Source organism: Gobio gobio (assembly GCF_949357685.1).
Source record: "Gobio gobio genome assembly, chromosome: 6".
Classification (NCBI taxonomy): Eukaryota; Metazoa; Chordata; class Actinopteri; order Cypriniformes; family Gobionidae; genus Gobio; species Gobio gobio.
In genome coordinates this window covers 45,837,082-45,855,339 of record NC_137102.1, presented here as the reverse complement: position 1 = coordinate 45,855,339, position 18,258 = coordinate 45,837,082, and the positions used below count along the sequence as shown (strand labels likewise).

Here is an 18,258-nt window from a genome sequence, read left to right as displayed (position 1 = left end):
GCCAAAGTATGTATACATATCTATGATTTCCGCCACCTACAGGGAAGGAGTGTAAAGCCCCGAAGAAGAAAAAAGACAAATAAATCCTTCTAATCAAATCTGTATCGGAAATATTTTAATAGACCCGTTCATCATACACCCTTTTCTGTGCATTCTGAAATATAATGTTGTTTAATGTTATATTAATGTCTTCAATGTTATAACATTAATTTCCATATCTCTTGATTTTTCGACAAGTTTGTTTTCTCTCTATTATATTAGGCTATATTACAGCACATGCTCAACTGTTTCTGCTTTTCCACAGCAAATATACAGCAATAATTTTATCCTATATAGAGAATAGCGTGTCTCCTTTTACAGAGCCTGTAGGCTACTAATCGTCAATGAAATCTATGTTTTTGACAGCTTTTTCCAAGCTCACAACAGAGAATGCAGAATATAATTTTTGATGTTTGTTTTGGCTACTAGTTTTTTTTTTTCTCTCTTTCTCACATTTATATATTTTGTTGTTTGGAAGTGTTTAGAAACCATTTAGAAGAATAAAAAAAAAAGACATTCAGACTGAAATCTTCTGAAGATTTGCCTACAGATTTGCCTTATCTTTTACTTTTAACATGCAAAAACCAAAGCAGCGAGATGCATTATACATTATAGGCTACATGGAAGACCATATGAAAACCAACACTACAAAGTGAGCACAGTAAGACTTTCCTTCAACACGGAATACGTAATTTCACCTGAATGGCAGATGTACTTAAAATACAAGAACATGTTGTTTAAAGAGTTTGTTATGATTTTAATTAAATATAATTATAGACAATACATTTATATTTGTAGCTAGTCACAGCAGAAACACAAAATAGATTTGTCTATGGTGGATTTAATATAAATAATTGGTTAATCCAGGTTTTGTGTCTCAAAGATTTTTATTTGTAAGTTAGCCTATTGATATAGATGTGTTGGAAAAAATACAGATTTTTCTGTGTAATATGACTGTACACTATTGCAATGTTACTGAGGGAAAATCTAATGATTCAACTTCACTAATTAAAACGTATTAAAAAAATGGAAATAAACATATAAAAAACGAGATTCCTTAAGGGATAATGTAATTCTGTCATAATTTACTCACCCTCAAGTTGTTCCAAACCTGTATGAGTTTCTTTGTTCTGCTGAACACAAAAGAAGATATTTTGAAGAATGTTTGTAACAAAGCAGATAGAGCAACCATTGACTAGCATTGACTACCATAGTATTTTTCCCCTACTATTGTAATCAATGGTTGCTCTATCTGCTTGGTTACAAACATTATTCAAAATATCTTCTTTTGTGTTCAGCAGAACAAAGAAACTGGTACAGGTGAGTAAATGATGACAGAATTTTCATTTTTGGGTGAACTACTACGGTATCCCTTTAGTTTAGTCCTCTTTTTTCAATCAATGCATGCAAAAACAGTCACACAAACGCAAAGGTATTTATTTTACAACAAGCTACATATACATTTTTTTCTTGGATTTACACCTTGTAATGTGCATGTGGCCTACTCACAGCAATAATTAATTTGTTCTGACAGCGTGTTTCCAACAGCTGTTCTCATAAGGTTATAGGTGACCTGCTCAATGAATAATAAGATGTTTTAAAGCCACTTCCATGCCTGGAATCACATGCGTTTCCAGCAGAGTTCTCAAACCACCGGACAAAGAATAGTCCACATTCATATTAATAGTTTTTGTAATGAACCGATCAAAATATTACAAGAACACCCATGTTCTCAGTTTGAGTCATTCTCTCACTGAATCCTCAAAGCAGTTGATTATCTAACCCCCTTATTGAATGGTGAATTATTACTTTCATTAAAACTTTAAATGCAGTTTATTGTGTTTGTACTTAAATTCATGAGAGTTAAATCAGCGTAATCACCAATTGGTGTTTATATATAAGTTCAGCTGATCGTAGAACCCTGAGAACCCTGGTGCCCAGTATTATAAATGCATTTAAGAAAAGTAGGAAGGAAGGAAAGAAGGAAATAAAGTAATTGTACTTTATTTATACTGTATGTAAAACAACTTGTGTCCATTAAATGCTGGTATGTATTTACAAGTAAACGCTAAGCATAAACTAAATGAAAAATGATGTCCCGTTCACCCTAATAATAATAATGTACTCTCAATCACGAGAACAAGGATGGTCATATTGTATGTCAGTACAACATTACAATTGTACAACACTACAATTGTATGTATAACTGACATGAAACATATTGTTACTGACAATGAGAATTCTTCTAAATTAATTCTTCCCCCACTCTTCAAACATTAATTTGATCAAGTGATTATTACTGTAAAATGTTATTTCAAAGACAGAATGTATTGCTTATAAACTAGACCCCATAAAAACAGTTACTGATACTACTCAAAGTAGTGAAATTCCAACATCAGGCTGAATGAAACTGTGCCGATCTGGGCCAGTTTGAATGGTTAAAGTTTCTTTTTTCCGCTCTGATGCTACAAAAATGTATTAGAATATATACACTACCTTGGCTACACAAGAGTTGGCAACAGTTGATACTCCAGGTAAACATTGGAGTGAGCATGCCATGGAGGATGATAAAGGTACAAATTTCAAGACTAGCAAAAAGGGTCTTTACTGACCTAATATTATACAAGTTATATATTGATATGAATTGTAGTAAGTTAGCTAGAGTATTGTATCTCTCTGACAAAAAAGGTGAGTAGAAAAACAATGTAGGTTACTAGAAAACCACCATCACATCACTAGGTATTCCAGCAACACGGTGGAGCACAGTTACCTCATCGACCGTACCAAGAAATCCAGTCGGGTTTAATCATACAGTGCTGCACTTAAGTGGAAAGAACCGTTCCTCACCATATTCAGATCCATTCAATCCGATAGTGGAAAAGAGAACGTGTAGCAGGTCTGTAATCTATTATGCTGCACCAATACACAAATTCACTTCTGAATTATAGTAAACCCAAAACCCAGGATAGAGTGGCTGAGTGAATTTGGTCTGGATTTTGTGAATGAGGGTCATTGTGGTGTCAGAGACGCTGTAGAAGGACAGAGTTCCTGCACTGTGATCCACATACACTCCTATTCTACAGGAGTCGGAGACTACAGGGAGTTCAGTGCGTCGGCTATTGTACCAGAATGAACAACTGGATTCAGAGCAGTACAACTGCCAAGACTGATAATTAGATCCAAATTCACACCTAGGACTCCGTCCCCTCCTTCTGATGGTCTTATATGACACTGATATACCCACACAACCACTCCAGTAAACCTCCCAGTAACAGCGTCTACACGCAATTTCTCTACACAACACCTGATACCAATGATCAAATCTGTCTGAATTATGATCATCATCAAACTGTTCTGTCTTCATGTTAGTAACAGTGTCAGCCCTTATCTTGAGGTATTGATGGGCTGTGTCCGAATTCAGAGTGAAGTGCTGGTAATCTGAAAACAAAACAACAAAACACATTTTAATCAGTAAACCTGAGTAACATTCTTTAAAACAATTAGATTGTTTGAGGGTGCACTTGCTCGAAACTCTAAAAACACGGATTCCTATTGAAATTAATGGAATTCACCTGTGAAATTTCGCGGAGCGATGTTAAATTTGACCACACCTTTAGACAGTGAGCAAGATCACACTCACAACATTGTGCTGCAGGTCAGAATACCAAGATGTCTGTGACTGTTATACAAGAGCTCAATAACCAAAAGTTGAAAATGAGCAACTGACATTTTAGTCACAAGTTCACAACATTGCAAGTTGTATTTTTGCTGAATTTCCACACACAGTAATGATGTTCCTGAATGAATCAGTGTTTTGAACGAATAGGTTGAGTGAAAGATTCAATGATTTACCTATAATGACGACAGTCATTTACTAAATTCCTGAATGAATCAGTGTTTATGAATAAATTGGTTAAATCAATGATTCAATGACTCCCTCATAGACACTATGACAGTTTGGAATAGACACAGACAAGCAGAGTGATGCAGATCCACTCTTTGAACGCTGCTCAGCCAATTTCATTCGAGGACCATTATTAATTCTTGTGTAAGTTTAATTTTTAATTTTAATTTTAAAATGTTCATTTAATTAAATTTTTATTAGGCCAGTAAAGAAGCAAATAAGACAATTAGTCTGAGTATGTGTCATGTTTCCCTATTGTTTATTCAATAAAACAAATTGAATAAACAGTTTTATTTATCAGTATTCATAAATTATTGTTTGTTTATTAAAGTGTTACTTCAGTGATTTAGCATTAAGCTTTCAGTAGTATATTCGAATATTGGTACTTTCCCCCTCATGTACTACAGTGTCCCACTAGTGCACAACACAACAAAATTTAAAAAGCATACATAAGTTCACAACAGAACTAAATAAATCCACAACACAACGAAAAATCCACAACACAACGAAATCAAGTCGTGGAAATCGCCTTATTCAGCTCCCCTCGAAGAGGCCGTCGCTGTGCACCTCTGCCCGCCCTCCTCCAGGGGATGGCAGGCCAGTGCGCAACACCCCTCGACACCTTGCTGCACCACTTCAGCTTTCGCCGGTCGAACAAATGCCTCCGCCGGCCAAGCTGCTTCGGCGCTTCACACCATGGCCATACTTCAGGTATTCCAGGCCAAACTCCTCCACTCACTGGACGAGTCTGTTCCTGACTCCGAGACTCTGAGGGACCTGCACAGCGCTACGGATCTAGCCCTACGCGCTCCTAAATCCACCGCGCAAGCTATAGGTAAGAGCATGGCCAACTTGACTGTTTCGGAGCGGCACCTTTGGCTCAATCTAACTGAGATGAAGGATTCGGACAAAGCCTCCTTCCTGGATGCCCCCATCTCCACCACTGGTCTCTTTTGTCCGGCAGTAGTGGGTTTCGCTGAGCGTTTCACAGAGGTGCAGAATATGTCACAAGCGATGAGACACTTTTTGCCCAAATGCTCCAGCTCTTCCTCTGGCAGTCAAGCCAAATCGCCACCCCCTCAGCCTGCTAAAGCGGCGCCGCCGACTTCACGCCAACAAAACGCGTCAGATTTGACACGCGCTGTGAATGACTGCCGCGATTACCTCAGCTCTGCTCAGCTCTTCACGTGCTGAATGAAGTCTGACTCCTGCTGCGTTTGTGCTGTGACTTTCGTTCGGCTCACTCACACTTTATTGAAAAGACACGTTCAGTTTTTAATTGTAGTGTTTATTCTCTAACTGAGCGAAATTATTGTATTACTATGAAAATCAAAACGACGGTGGGGTGGAGCAAGAGATGTAACCAGTAGCCGTGGCTTTGGGAGTGGCCTCATAGGGCAGCGAAGCAAGTGCATTCTGGGAGATGTTGTCTTTCATCCACATGAAACAAAAATAAATTTTCTGTATTTTTTCAGTCTAGAAGGCACCAAATTCAAAAATAATTTCACATTTCTACTACATAAATGACCCAGTTTAAATACACATTCATCTTCCCAGCGCTGAAGTACCCCTTTAATTTTTTAACATCATGTTAGCATCAGGGCTATTTACATGACACAGGAAAAAATTAAAATTTTTATATACGTAATTCAATTTAGCTTGACTAAGAAAAAAAGTTATAAAATACATTCGGGTGATACATTCTGAAATATTCCATGTAAACATGTTTCCGAGTAAACGTTTTATAGTAGCATAAACCTGTGTGTATGTGGGCTCATGTTTTCTAAATAACTTACGTTGTAGAAACTTTTTCCTGCTCTCAAATTCAGGGGTGGGAATCATCTCGGTGTGTTTCACTATGGAAAACCAACAGACAGTTTCAATGCAAAGGTATTTAATTTTCATTCACCTGTATTTTTTATTCAATGTGTTGTGGGATTATAGTGATTATATTATACTGATTATTTTGACTTCTAACAGTCCATGAATGTTAGAATGAATTAATGTTTCAGTACTTAACCTCTTTTAAAAAAAAAATCTTCCTCTTCTTTAAAAGCATGCTGAAGTTTCTCTTCTAATTCAGAGACAAACTTTTTTAAATCATCAAAAGAGAGATGAGAACTGACAGTGATGCTGGGTGAGTCTGTAGACCCAGGAGGGACAGAGAGAGACTGGAAACTCTACACAAACACAAAGACAAACAATGGGAAAAGAAAAACATGAAATCAGAATCCTGGAAATGTTTAAATCAGATTCCTGAAAATGCTCGATACCTTGCATTTTGAGCTAAATACCTTACTAAACACTACTGAACTATATTTCAGATGTGTTACCTGGAGGAAATGGATGTGACCTTTGTGGGAAAACTTCTCCAGCTCAGCGTCTCTCCTCCTCAGATCATCAATCTCCTGCTCCAGTCGCTCCATTTGTCCTTCAGCTTGAGTCACTGCATCCTTTTCCAGGTCTCTGATCAGCTGTGTCACCTCAGAGCGGCTTCTCTCAATGGAGCGGGTTAGCTCAGTAAAGATCCTTTCACTGTCCTCCACTGCTGCCTGTGCAGAGCGCTGGACACACAGAGAGAGACACGTTAGAGTCAGTCCATTCACTCAGCTCTTACTGGTCCCTCACACAGCCTGTTCCCCGCAGTGGGCTTCAGTGGGACTGGAAAGATCTCCAGCACTGGCTCCTCACTGAATGATTGAGAATTCTGAGTCTGAAACCGCTCTTCCAGCCGCCAGCAGTTGTTCTTCTGCTCAAAACTCACCTTGTGAGACTCCACAGCCTCTCTCAGCTCCTCAATCTCTCTTTCTTTCTCCTGGATTCTCTGCTGGAATGTTCTCTTTTTCTCTTCTACGCATTTCTGTAGGACAAACAAATGACAGTAAACTGCAGCAATTCATGAAGTGGAATGTCACAAAATAAAAGACAAGATGTGTCCCCATTGTGTCCCCATCCAAATAATTCTTAATTCTGATTCTGAAATCTAATTCAAAGTTTCCTTACTTTTTTCTTTATACTCTATTTATCCATTCATATATCTACATAATAGGCCTACTGCAGTGTTTGAATTTTAACTGCGCAATACTTACACACAAAGAAGATGAAGGGTAGCAGGCTTTAATAATCCACAGGGCAAATTCCAACTCAGATAACCAGTCCAACACAATGCACACACTGATGAGACCCGACAATGAAGCTCAAATAGGACTGAGCTTAAAGGTCCCATGGCATGGCATATTTCTATTATTTTATAAATGTTTCCTGAGGTGTACTTATATTGTTAGTATGATTTGTACATCATAAAATGTCATAATTTAGAAATAAAAGGCATTTTTTCTATACTGATGTTTTCCCTGTGGCTGAATGCCCTGCTTCAAGAGGCGTGTCTGCTGTGAGACTTCAGTAAAAACGCCCACTGTTGTGATTGGCTGACATCTTTGAATTTGAAATAAGCGGAGGGGGCGTGGTTTAACGAGGTCTACGAGGCACGAGCTGCTGCCAGAGAGACGGATGGACCTGAGTTCACTTCACATCAGTTCTCAGGATGTCTCAGTTCAGTGAACTGTTGTAGTTACTAGAATATACTTCAGGTTATTAGTTTATTTCTAGTCGGAGGGGCTGTCACTCATGTCAGAAAGTTAGTAACTTTAGTAAATTATGGATCAGCGCTGACTCGAGACGCGAACCGTTTAGAACGATTCAGTCCAATTTGGTGAACTGGTTCAGTTCACTAAAATGAACCCATTCAAAAGAATGATTTGTTCGCGAACCGGACATCACGGAGACGGAGCGATTGCTAACAAAGTTATTTATAGTAACTACTGAGTTGTGAGAGCGCTGTCTGTCAGCGCAGTTTATTGTGTTTGTATCTGAGAGTTCTGAATAAACACGAGTCCCAGTCACGCCGAGTCCGTCTTCATCATTATTCTACCAACTTTGTAACACATGCAATGTACCATTACAGCGAGATGAACGAGTTAGTAAGTGTTGATTATAGCATTATTTTTAGATATGTTCCAATCATATGAAAAGCGTCAGTGACGCGCATTGAGTACACAGCGCAAACAAAGACACAACAGCAGTAATCGAATGTAATCCAGTTTATTGTGGGGATAGCTGGCTTGCCTAGCCGGATACCCTCAGGCTTACCCCCCTTCTGCTTAATCTCGTGCCGCGTTTGGTGCCTCCGCTGTGGGCCAGATGCAGTACTGGGGGTCGGGGATGTTGAAGGCCGACCTGTCAGTGCAGCCTGAGCCTCTGCGTGCATGAGGTTTATCTCTAAAGAGATGTGAGTCTGCTGATGTTGAGCAGAAACTCATGACTGTATGCACATTGTAGAACAGATAGACGCGACGAGGACGTACAAAAACACTGACTCACAAGATAGAAAACACGAAAACACCGTTCTGTCAGGAGAGAGAGAAGCCGCAGTGTGTGCACGAATAATAAATAAATAAGAAATCACTGATCACAGATCAGAAGGAACTGAAAAAAGACTTTTTTATTTGTACATCCAAACACTGAGAAACTGCCAGCATTCACTCATTCACAAGCCATGATCTCTCGAGGACAAATATAGCGCTTGCATGGGCGTGCCAGATTCTCTGGGTGGAGGAAAGGGAGGTAACCGTTCCTGTGTGGACGTCATAACAGGAGACATCAGGATTGGCTAGTCTGGCCTGTCATTTTCTCAAAGGCTGAGAAAGACAGCCAGAACTCGGTTTTACACCGATCAACATTTCAATCCACTTGGGGACAATATTCAGGCTAGGGGAACTCATATTAATGTTGAAATACCTCATTTCATGCCATGGGACCTTTAAGTTGTGGAGATAACAAGACACACACACCTGAACATAATGAGATCAAATGAATAACCATGACAACTATGGCAATGTGACATAACGCCCCTCCTGGAAAGCACGTCCTCACGCCATTGAGAGAAGAAGGCGAGGAGGATGAAGAGATGGTGAAGGGATAAAGGGGCTTGCAAAAGGGCTGGGGAAGGGTTGGCGAAACAGGCAGAGGATACCGGAGGAGGCTCTGGAGGTGGATGGCTGACCGGGAGGAGGTGGAACAGAAAAGTCCAGGATGGTGATAAAGGTGGTGAGAGCCAGGGACGAGCCTTGTCCAGAGGTGTGCTGGTGGAAACCCAGTCACAGCCAGAACTATGCTCCATGGTGGCGTCGCCGGAGGGAGGAGCCATGGTGGTATGAGTCCTGACACCAACATGGGGATGATGATGGAGTTGGAGCCCACCACATACCCGAGGGTCGCAGAGACGACCTCCCGAGATGGGTCTGAATGCCAGAGGGTGAGCTGGCGCGACCAAGGGCAGAGGCGAAGCCTGAGGGTGGGCTGAGCATCCTGGAGTTGAAGGGGTGGAGGGCCAGAGAGCAGCAAATGGCCAGCAAGTCCGCAGCGAAGGCGCGGTGACGTCTGACCCAGGTGGAGCCGACTGACCGATGGAGCTCGGCTGGAAATGAGGGCAAGAGGAGTGCAGGAACCAGGGCAATGGAACAAAGAGGAGCAAAGTTTGCTGAGACTGTAGGCAGAGTAGCGTGCTCTTCTCACCCAGGAGGAGATGGATCCCAGCAGGCCCGAGGTGGAACCACACTACTGAGAGGAGGAAGGGACAAAACTGGAGAATAATAAATAGTCCAGGTTAGGAGAGGTGGTGGGAGAGGGAGGCTAGGCAGGACTGACGGGACAGATGAAGAAGATTCTGCAAACAAGAAGGTAAGGGGTAATACTGAATTATTTTCTCCTAACTCACTGTCAATATTTTGTGCTGCCAGAGTCTCACTCTTAGTGGAGAAAGGGTGGGCGGAGCTCTCATCCTGTCCCTCAGATTCCACAAACACTCCCTTGGCGGCAGATGGCGCAGCCGGCACACTCACCTGGTCAGATGCAGGCTCCGTGGCAATGTTAAGCTCACACGCAGATCAGCTCACAGTTTGTGGCAGAGAAGGGCTATGCAGTACTGGGTTCATGCTGCTCCACCCGGTTTGATGGGCTCTGGCTGGGCACTGGGTTGGGAGTGGGGCTGGTGACGTCATCCACAGTGAATGCAGATCCACAGGATAACAGCACCCACTCCACAATGGCGACAAAGCTCCCTCGTGGAGCCTCCTCTGAAAACTGCTTTTGAGTAGATGTGTTCATGAGGTGAGGCAGTCCAGGAAGGTTGTTCGGTAGGCCAGATCGAGGAAGTCCTCTATAGGTGAGCCTCTAGGGAGCGTTCTTCCTGCTCAAAGCACATTTGCTTCACAGCAGGGATGTCCATAACAAATGAAAAAAGAAACAAAAACACAAATTGGTGATGGAAAACAAAATGTAAATGAGTCGCCGCGAGTCTTCTGTAATGGGTTGTGTGGTGAAAGACAAACACACAACGAAGAAGATGAAGGGTAGCAGGTTTTAATAATCCACAAGGCAAATTTCAATTCAGATAAGCAGTCCAACACAGCATGCACACTTATGAGACTCGACAACAAAACTCAAATAGAACTGAACTTAAGTAGTGGAGATACACACCTGAACATAATGATGAGATCTAATGAATAACCATGACAACTAAGGCAGGACACAAACAGAGTCCACGGGGTGTGACAATATATAACTTCTCTGAATAACTCTTTTTCTCTAAATATTTTCACGAACCAGCAATTCGAACCCTTGTGCCCCCCTGTGGGTCCCGATACCCTATTTGAAAACCCCTGCATTAGGTATCAAAAATAAATAATTACATTTTTATATACCTATTTTTATTAAACTAGATCAGTAGGTAAGTTTTTTTACGATTACTGCGTAGAGAAAAAAGAAACAACACTGCATTTAGATCAGTTAGTAAGTGGGATCCACTTACTAGCAATGCATATAGCACTTCACTATCATGGTAAAATGTAACTATACGGTTTCTGCAGTATTTGTATGAAAAACAGTAGCCTGAGTACATTAAGTATAAATGCATGCATGCAATAGCTTAATGCAATTATATTACATTTAATATGTCTACATTAATAATAAAAAAATCTATATGAATATCAGTTAGTTTTACCACTGTAAATCCATGGTAAATGATGGTGATTTTTGTAGATTTGTCCAATTCTATCTACACTGCAAAGGCAACACAAGTTATGTATTATCACATACAGTCAGCCGAAAACACTGCAATGGCACAAATCATTAATGCAGAAATAAGTTGAAACTTTGTCTGCTCTGACTACCTGTTTCTCTGTTCTCGCTTCATCAGGTGATACAGTATCATGGGTTTTATGTTCATTCGCCATGCATAACATGCATATACAGATCTGGTCCGTCCGACAGTACATTTCCAGCAATCTGTCATGTAGAGGGCAGATCATCTCCTGCAGGCTTTCAATGGCATCCAACATTTTATGTCGCTTTTTAGAGTGAAATTCTTCATGACTTTCAAAATGACTCTCACAGTAAGATTCCAGACACACCAGGCAGGTTGTGATGGCTTTATTTTTTCCCCCTGTACAGACGTCACACTCCACATCTCCAGGTTCACCAAAATAGCGATCAAGTTGAGCGGTTTGGAGTTTTCTCTTCCTCAGATTCTCCACCACTTCAGCCAGCATGGTGTTTTTACCTAAAACAGGTCTTGGAGTGAAGGTCTGTCTGCACTGAGGGCAGCTGTAGACTCTCTTCTGATCGTCCTGATCCCAGCAGCCTGTAATACAGCTCATACAGTAACCGTGTCCACAGGGAATGGTCACTGGATCCATCAGTAGATCCAGACAGACTGAACAGTTGAACTGGCCTTGAGCCACTGAAATACTGGATTCTGCCATCTTATTGTATGCGCTCACAGACAGAGAGAAGCCTACAACCGCAGAACAAATAGGTTTTGTTTTCCTGAACCTGAGACTTTAAGTAGTTTCCTGGATCTGTGTTTGAAAAACATGCAAAACAGGTCTGCCAAGTCTGACGCATGTAAATTTCACAATGGACCGTGGTACATAATAAAATGCAAGTAGACCTGACAAATAAACCAATTAAGAAAGAGTTTGGGCAAAATAATAATAGTACCCAATAATCCATGTGGGTCCCACATGGGTTTTATCTGGGTTATATGGGGGTCATCTGGGCATGAGGCCCCAGTTAGTGTCACAATTATGTTCTGTTTAGTCGTTTCTGTCATTTCTGTATGTGTTCTCATTAGTTATATGGTTTCTGATTAGTTAATCTTCATCCAGCTGTTCCTGTTTAGTGTCCTCATTTACTTTTTCATTTTTCTGTTCAGTCCTATGTCGGTTATTGTTTGTGGTGAACGTGTTTGCTATTCTTCTGAGTTTTGCTATTTCATTAAAAGACGTTGCACTTCTAAACAAGTATATTTATTAAAAAAATAAAATAAACAAATTGTATTTAGTTTAAATACCATTATGGGTAACTGTAAACATTTTCAGTCAATTGATTACATTTGAAGTATTTCACTTGTTTTTTATGATGGTATCATAATGTAATATATAATAATGATCCTTGACTCATTTGTTTTTATTTATATGTATCTATACGAAATGTGCTCAAATAAAGTTAAAGTTTAAAAACACACACACAAATCATTCAGTATTCTGTTGGACTGGAACCAGAAAACTTTTATTTGCATATTTCCATCTGGAAAGCAGGTCGCATACATGTGAGCAATATGATTGTACACCCATAACAAAGTTCAGCAGGAGTACATTCAAATGATCAATCCAGTCAACTTGTCATCAGCAATTATCACGTCAAATCATATCATCATGAGAGGAAACCTATATATATTCACTTGCCTACATTCCTCGACAGTTTTCAGCATCCCTCCTCCACAATGACTCCTCACTCTTGGCTTGTTCCTACCACAGCCAGGACTATGGGGAGGACTCTAGGTTTGGGCCAAATACCAAGTTCGGAGCCCTCTCCTCGGAGAGCACACCAAATACGCATTACAAATACCATTTATTTGATTTGATTTATTTGTAAATGTGAACTGGTCAATCTGGGTTTACAGTCTGAAATAGTGAATCTCTCTACTGTTAAAATATACCCTTTCAGATACATTTTACAAATCTGTTTTGATGTAAATCAATTCCTATTTGAGTTTTCCTATAGATCTTTCATTTTGAATCTTGCCGTCAGCATCTTTTTCACGCAATTCATTAAATCATTGTTACTGGCAGCAATAATCAGATCATCAAACCAGATTATGACAATCACACTCTTTTTCGGTTTGTTTACTGTATACACAGTGATCAGAGGTAGTCATGTAACATTTTGTTCCAGTTTCTGACTGTTGTAAACCATACAGTGACTTGTTCAGTTTATGGACTAGTTTTCCACCTAGTATGTCTAACTTCACTCCAAATCCTTCTGGTTGTTCCATGTAAATCGCACAGTGAAGAGGAGCATTCAAATTTGCACTTTTTACATCTATCCGGTGGAGTTCAAGATCATGTTGTGCCGCCATTTGCCATTTACTATCACCTACTTGTCAAGGTAAGATATTTCACTTTATTTTAAACAAGTTTACTGTTGCTTTTATGTAATTGGAAAATTTTTGAAAGATTTTAGAATTCAGTAATGGCAGACTCAAGAATTTATTAATTTAAAGAAGCCAGCTGTACCCCAATTAAACTAGCCTGACAAGCCAGACACACATCAAGATTTTGGGTCTGGAAACTCACCATTGACAGGGCTCAATCCGAGGGGCGGGATAAACGGTTGTCTTTCAAATTCCCTCTGCATGCAATTGGATAGCGCCATGAGCGCCACAACCAACCAGAGCAAAGAAGAAGGTGAAGCCGAGCTAATGTTAGTTGATAGACCAGACCTCAACCCAATAGAACATGTTTGGGATGAATTAGAGCAGGGAGCTGTCAGGGCCATAAAGTCAGGGAGGTGACCAAGACAAAATTCTCCTGTCTGATACAACAAATATTGAACTCTTTGGCCTAAATGCTAAGCATCATGTCTGGACCCATACCATCCCTACAGTGAAGCATGGTGGTTGCAGCATCATGCTGTGGGGATGTTTTTCAGCAGCAGGAACTGAGAGACTAGTCAGGATCGAGGGAAAGATGGATGCAGCAATGTACAGAGACATCCTTGATGAATACCTGCTCCAGAGCACTCTGGACCTCAGACTGGGGTGAAGGTTCATCATCCAACAGGACAACGACCCTAAGCACACACAGCCAAGATAACAAAGGAGTGGCTACGGGACACTATTGAACATTCTCTGGAGACATCTGAAAATGGCTGTGTTGTGAACTGAAGAGTTGTGAGGTCCTGCAAAGAAGAATGGGAGAAACTGCCCAAAAATAGGTGTGCCAAGCTTGTAGCATCATACTCAAAAATACTCGAGGCTGTAATTGGTGCCAAAGGTGCTTCAACAAAGTACTGAGCAAAGGCTGTGAATACTTATATTCATGTGATTTTGTTTCTTTTTTATTTTTAATAAATTTGCAAAGATTTCAAACCAACTTCTTTCACGTTGTCATTATGCGGTATTGTTTGAGGAACTTTGAGGAAAATTATGAATTTAATCCATCTTAGCATATGACTGTATCATAGCAAAATGTTTCCGGATGCACTGTATGCAAACAACAAGGTTTACAAATGTACTAACCAACAGTAATGTATATGTGAGAAACACGCAACAAGATGACCCAATTGCGGTTACCCAGAGTTAAGAATTACCCTGGACTCATAATTTTAAGCCTTCTAAGTCTATAGTACCCTAAGTGTTCATTATGAGGTATACCGGTTTTAAAGCTTTTGCTAAGCATTCATGGTAAAAAATAGTTTACTCTTCACACATACAGTGACCACACTGTGACACTGTACAAAGGTATTTGATCTTTGTCGTCTTAAGACCATCCCTTTGAATGGTGAACAAGTGACAGATTCTTCAGCAAGACCAAAGGTTTTATAAACCAATTTATTAACTATAAATAATACATTCAAATAATAATTTTACAGTAAAGACACAGTAACATCAATAGTTATTTGACCACTGTGATGTTTGGTTGCAAGTTTTGTTTAATTGTCTGCAGCAGGCACCAATCAAAAGTCATTTTTGTAAAATGTATTTCCACAAAATCATCAACAAAAAACAAACGGTTAAAAGGTTTGATTACAAAGAGACAGTGGCAAGGCTGCATTTTGAACTGAAGAGCGATGCAATCATTGCTCCAAAGGTCACCATAAACATACATTGAATGTAAAAGTAGGACTAAAGCAGAAGTCTCCATTTTCTTTTCTTTTAATCTTATTACTGTCTAGGAGAAACCGTAAGTGATCTTTTTGTATTTTTGCCATCAAGGTTTATTTGTGAGACATTAAGAAAACTAAAAAACACTGTCACATTGTCCTCCATTTGAATGTTTTGGCATGTATTTTTCTGCAGGGTGCGTGGGTAGTGGTCCAGGACAAGGTCAGGCGTATTGGGGTGTATTTGCACATTTTCTTGACAAACACACCATCATCCATTACCAGAACATAGAACAAACAGAAAAAGGCTAACAAATCGGGGTGAAAGTCCCCTCGTGTACTGTATTAAAACATCTCTGTCTAAGCATCTGTCTGTCAGAAGACATCAGCATTCGTTGTGTATCGTGTATCACATTCATCGACGCAGCCATGCTTGCAAGCACATTATGGGGCGCCATTGGCTCAGTAGTGGGTCTGTTTTATGCTGGGATGCAGGTCGTGGTGCCAGGTCTTCCTCCAGCCCCTCTCTCCACTTCTGTTTTTAATTCTGATAAGGTAAGAGGATTTATACAAGTACACAATATTGTGTTGGTCCCTGTTTTGCTGCCTTTTTTTTTTTTTTGTTGCTACTGTTTCTATGAAAGGGTGTACATGGTCTGCAACAATGCTTACGTTTCAAAGTAACATGGATGGCAGGACCCAAGGTTTCCCAGCAGAACATTGCCCAAAGCATCACACAGCCTCCGCCGGCTTGCCTTCTTCCCATAGTGCATCCTGGTGCACCCGGCCATCCACGTGATATAAAAGAACTTGATTCATCAGACCAGGCCACCTTCTTCCATTGCTCCATGGTCCAGTTCTGATGCTCACATGCCCACAGTTGGAGCTTTCGGCGGTGGACAGGGGTCAGCATTGGCACCCTGACTGGTCTGCGGCTATGCAGCCCCATACGCAACAAACTGCGATACACTGTGTATTCTGACACCTTTCTATGAGAACCAGCATTAACTTCTTGAGCAATTTGAGCTACAGTAACTCGCCTGTTTGATCGGACCACACGGACCAGCCTTTGCTCCCCACATGCATCAATGATCCTTGGCCACCCATGAACCTGACTCTGGTTCACCACTGTTCCTTCCTTGGACCACTTTTGATAGATACTGACCACTGCAGACCAGGAACACCCCAAAAGATCTGCAGTTTTGGAGATGCTCTGACCCAGTCATCTAGCCATCACAATTTGGCCCTTGTCAAACTTGCTCAAATCCTTACGCTTGCCCATTTTTCCACTTTTCCATCAACTTTGAGGACAAAATGTTCACTTGCTGCCTAATATATCCCACCCACTAACAGGTGCCGTGATGAAGACATAATCAGTGTTATTCAATGTCATAATGTTATGCCTGATCTGTGTATATACCCTACTTCTTATCACAATATTTAATAAAATATTTATTTTTAAAAAATCCTGTGCAGTATATGGGCTCTTGGCATTTTGTGGCAGCAGCTGTATGGGATGAAGAAGATCTCAAGTCCTTCCTGACCACCGACAGCTCTGTTCTTCACATTCAGAAAGGCGATGACGACACCCTGACAGTGACTGAATCCTCTCGCGTGTAAGTGGAAAAAAACACACACACACACACACACACACACACACACACACACACACACACACACACACACACACACACACACACACACACACACACACACACACACACACACACACACACACACACACACACACACACACACACACAACACACACACACACACACACACACACACACACACACACACACACACACACACACACACACACACACACACACGGACAGTTCTATTACTTTTCAAGTGTGTTAAAACTATTTTGTTTATCATCACAGTGGAGATCTGTGTCAAAATAGTACCTGGAGCTACTCTACTTGGTTTGTGACGGACCCTTTCCTGTTCAGAAGTGGTAAGAATGGATGTACAGTCTGATCAGACTGAACCGATAATTCAGCATCGCTTTATCATGTTTAACATTACATTCTTAGAGGGTTCGTGCACAATCTCACAGCACTTTGTAACTATTTAGCATTTTGTTGAATTGGTCTAATTCGTTAATTTAGTTATTTTAACTTCAAAAGAGAAATAATTTCACATGATATAATTTCCCCTTGTCACTGTACGAGCAGATTACGATACCATTGCACTGGTCTGGGATGGCTCGTTCATAAACTGCTCTTCATGCATCGTAATGCTGTTTGTGGATGAAGACGAGGAAGCAAGTGCTATTTTATTCGGTCAGTATCATTTATTGTATCCCACCACCTTCCATGCGATCAGAGCAACATGTTAAAGTGGACAGGAAGGAAAACAAAATGCACACACATTTAACTGAACATGCACCCACCTCGGAATACCTCTCTTATACTGTAGCCTAAATGTGCTGCATTTGCAGTCACCAATGCAACGTGATTCAGTTACACAACACTTTTATTCATAATGTCTCTCTGTCTGTCTGTCTTCCATTACAGCTCGTGATGAAAAAACACCAGATGAAGTGATACAGGCTTTTAAGTCAAAAACGGATGATTTATTAATGGAAGATTTCTATCAGGCACCTCTGCAAAAAGGTTGGCCAAAGTTTGTGTCTGACGCATTTCATTCTTGATCATGTAACTTAAGTATTGCAAAACAAAGGGCGGCAATATGATGGAATTATGAGCATGTCATTCAGTTTATGTAAAACTAGATTGATCAAATATGTATCATTTATTTCAGGTTACTGTAAACTTGATGTGGCAGCTTAAAACACAGGGGTAAGTGCAAACATTGTTTCTAAACTTTGTTTTCACTGAAAATTATACATTTGATTTATTTTCGCACAATTTCTCATTCCTAAAGGTCACATGCAGCTGCAGAGATCTTCATACTCCAGATCTACAATAAATGACTGCCTTGATGGAAATTAGGATTCACTATTACTCATTTAGTGACTGATCCATTAACTGCATTTTCTGATTTGATACATTTTTGTGAATGAGATTTCTTCAAAATAAACAAAATCAATGTCAATGAAACAGTTTCTGTTTTGAGTTTGT

The 18,258-nt window shown here is 40.3% G+C and overlaps 2 protein-coding genes across 2 annotated transcripts; one reads left to right on the top strand and one right to left on the bottom strand.

Moving 5' to 3' along the window:
• Nucleotides 1-1,457: 1,457 nt before the first annotated feature.
• Nucleotides 1,458-11,829, bottom strand: LOC307127579 (tripartite motif-containing protein 16-like). The gene is made up of 6 exons (XM_079818903.1): nucleotides 11,173-11,829; nucleotides 6,708-6,803; nucleotides 6,277-6,507; nucleotides 5,964-6,123; nucleotides 5,740-5,799; nucleotides 1,458-3,477 (listed from the first exon to the last, which is right to left on the bottom strand). The coding sequence occupies exons 1-6, from the start codon at nucleotides 11,761-11,763 to the stop codon at nucleotides 2,948-2,950; spliced, it is 1,668 nt and encodes a 555-aa protein (XP_079675029.1). The 5' UTR covers nucleotides 11,764-11,829; the 3' UTR covers nucleotides 1,458-2,947.
• A 3,327-nt stretch (nucleotides 11,830-15,156) lies between these two features.
• Nucleotides 15,157-18,258, top strand: apom (apolipoprotein M). The gene is made up of 8 exons (XM_079818935.1): nucleotides 15,157-15,246; nucleotides 15,363-15,721; nucleotides 16,643-16,782; nucleotides 17,056-17,129; nucleotides 17,350-17,457; nucleotides 17,692-17,790; nucleotides 17,939-17,976; nucleotides 18,062-18,258. The coding sequence occupies exons 2-7, from the start codon at nucleotides 15,596-15,598 to the stop codon at nucleotides 17,965-17,967; spliced, it is 576 nt and encodes a 191-aa protein (XP_079675061.1). The 5' UTR covers nucleotides 15,157-15,246; nucleotides 15,363-15,595; the 3' UTR covers nucleotides 17,968-17,976; nucleotides 18,062-18,258.